This window comes from Lepus europaeus, chromosome 17, assembly GCF_033115175.1.
Source record: "Lepus europaeus isolate LE1 chromosome 17, mLepTim1.pri, whole genome shotgun sequence".
In the NCBI taxonomy this organism is placed as follows: Eukaryota; Metazoa; Chordata; class Mammalia; order Lagomorpha; family Leporidae; genus Lepus; species Lepus europaeus.
This window is the reverse complement of record NC_084843.1, coordinates 79,756,307-79,759,106: the sequence shown is the minus strand read 5'-3', so window position 1 is coordinate 79,759,106 and position 2,800 is coordinate 79,756,307. Positions and strand designations below refer to the sequence as shown.

General features: G+C 43.0%; 1 protein-coding gene across 1 annotated transcript; it reads left to right on the top strand.

Annotated features, from left to right (window-relative positions):
• Nucleotides 1–1,389: 1,389 nt before the first annotated feature.
• LOC133775839 (olfactory receptor 6C74-like) lies at nucleotides 1,390–2,337 on the top strand. The gene has a single exon (XM_062214324.1). The coding sequence runs from the start codon at nucleotides 1,390–1,392 to the stop codon at nucleotides 2,335–2,337; it is 948 nt and encodes a 315-aa protein (XP_062070308.1).
• Nucleotides 2,338–2,800: the final 463 nt, after the last annotated feature.

Below are 2,800 nucleotides of genomic sequence, written 5' to 3'. Positions count from 1 at the left end.
AGAGCGTTGGTGACTTGGAGCTGCATGTGGGTGAGTGTGTGGCCTTAGTTTGGGTCACCTCATCATTCATTTTTTTGGTAAACTGAAACAGAGTGTGTTTCTCTTCAAGTAGGTCTCACATGGTAAATGGATTAGGGGTATTGGCTTTGACTTAATCATAGAGTTAATTCAGAGCTCCAGGATGAATACTAGCTGACCTAATGGGAAAAAGTGTCACCCAAAGAAATCTGTTCATTTAAAGGGCAAAATAAAAATCTATTCTACAAATGTAGACAGTAGGTCTGAGAAGGAGTCAGAATGAATTGTTGTAGTGAGGTCATACTAAGGCTCTTTCTGTCTCCTGGTAGGCAGTCCTTGGGCCTGTGGACCAGGAAGGTCAGAAGCTAAAGATTCCCCCAGATGACCACTTAGCAGCGGATGAAGGGAAAACACACCACTCTTACTACTGACGTCAGCCTAGGGCCAAAAGAGGCTGGGCTGAGTCTCCACCATTCCAGTCAGTGCTGTCGTGAGGCTTCTAATAGAACTCACTTCAAGGAGCTGCAGTGCAGGTCAGTTTTTCACCAACGATATTGTGTCTCCAAATTTGGAAATGAATCCCAAGACATGACGAAGGAATTTTGGGTGGGATTACAGAATTCCATGACCAGAAGTTCTTGCTTTGAAGTCCCAATTTTCCTTTTGTAATAGTCCTTGTAGCTGTACAATGTGAGTGCCTTCTTAGTGGTATTACACGGCACGAACAGATACAGGGCTAAAAGAGAGATGCCTTTTCTGATTGGCAATAGACTGAATAGAAAATTAGTAATGCTTTTAAAAGTACATTATTTTTTATAAGGACTGGTAGTTCCAATTTTATTTATCTAAGAATTTCAGGCTACTCTCATTATAGTCATAGATAAAATCACTGATTTTTGTTTAGAAGTGGGCAAAAGCTACGTATAACATAGAAAGCTTTAAAATAACGTGGGATGAGCATTTTGCCTAGTGCTCATGGTACTTAGTACTGGCATTCTTGGATTCCAGTTTGAGTCCCAGCTTAACTCTCAGTTTCAGCCATGTGCTAATGCTGACCCTTGGGGGCAGTGGGTGCTGGCTCGAGTAGTCGGGTCCCAGCCACCCACTAGGGTGACCTGGATAAAGCTTCCAGCTCCTGGCTTCAGCCTGGGTCAGCCCCAGATGTGTTGCAAATTTGGGGAATCAGTCAGCAGACTGGAAACCTCTCTTTCTCTCTCCTTACAAAGGGATAGATAAATAAATAGTCGTTAAATAAATAATAAGTAGCACCACTTAAAAAAGCCAATTGCTATGATATTTTATGTTAAATGAAATGAGTTCTCTTTCTGCAGTCATGACACTGCAAGCAGCTCAGACAGAGTTGATGAAGCAATGGAAGACCTGGTGATGTGGGATGCAGGGAACAGGACTGTGGTCCAGGAGTTCATCCTGGAGGGCTTCCCTGCTGTCCAGCACCTGGGGAACATCTTGTTCCTGGTGCACCTGCTGGCGTACCTGGCCTCCATCATGGGAAACACGCTCATCATCAGCATCACCTGTGCTGACCATCGCCTTCACACACCCATGTACTTCTTCCTCAGCACTTTCTCCTTTGTGGAATGCTGCTTCATAACCACGGTGATTCCTAAACTGCTGGCCATCTTCCTGTCAGGGAGGCAAGTTATTTCCTTTGCTGCTTGCATCACACAAGCTTTTGTCTTTCTTTCCCTGGGGTCAACCGTTTTCTTCCTTATGGCTGTGCTGTCTCTGGATCGGTACCTGGCCATTTGCAAACCTCTGCATTACTCCAGCATCATGAGCCCCAGGGTGTGTTCCCTCCTAGTCGCTGCCTGCGTCACTTTGGGATTCCTCTTCATGGTGGTCCCAGTTGTCCATCTTTCCCAGTTGTCCTTCTGTGGCCCCAATGTCATCCCCCACTTCTTCTGTGATTTTGGGCCTTTGGCTAAGCTCTCCTGTTCTGATACCAGGTCTGTTGAAATGTTGTTCTTCAATATTGCTTTTTTGATTCTTTTTACAACTCTTCTTGTAACCATCATTGCATACAGCAACATCATAGTCACCATCGTGAGGCTCCCATCAGCCAAGGAGAGACAGAAAGCTTTCTCCACCTGCTCGTCTCACCTCATTGTCCTCTCTCTCATGTACGGCAGCTGTCTTTTCATCTATGTGAAGCCAAAGCAGACAAGCAGGGTGGACTTCAACAGACAGGCTGCTCTGGTGAACACGGTGGTGACCCCGGTACTGAACCCTGTCATCTACACCCTGCGCAACAAGCAGGTGCACCAGGCTCTCAGGGGTGCCCTGAGCAGGGGGAAGTAGAACCACAGCTCCTCAGTGGAGGATGCAGCTTCTCACTGTCTGTATCGAATCTCCCTTTAATGTGCATAATCTTCTAAACATGTTTAAATTTATAAATACATTAGTTTATTCAGGTTTTCATTTTTATTTTTATAATAGAATCATTGCTCTATTTATCCATTCTGTTAGCTCGAATAATCTCTCTTATATTGAGATAAAAGATCTTCTTGCATTTCCATTACATTTGTATTTATAAGATTTAAAATTTTAAGAAAGAGTATCAAATACATAAATGTTTTTTATGCATTTGGAATGTCAATTATGGGGAGCTGTGGTTTCATGTATCCTCTTGTATAGTTGTAAGGAACTAATTTAAATATTTCATAAATTTTAAGAATATCAAATTGATTCAAAGCATGGACAAACATGGTTATCATACTGAATTTTAAAAAACACAGGCACATGTATTTTTTGTTTCCACCTC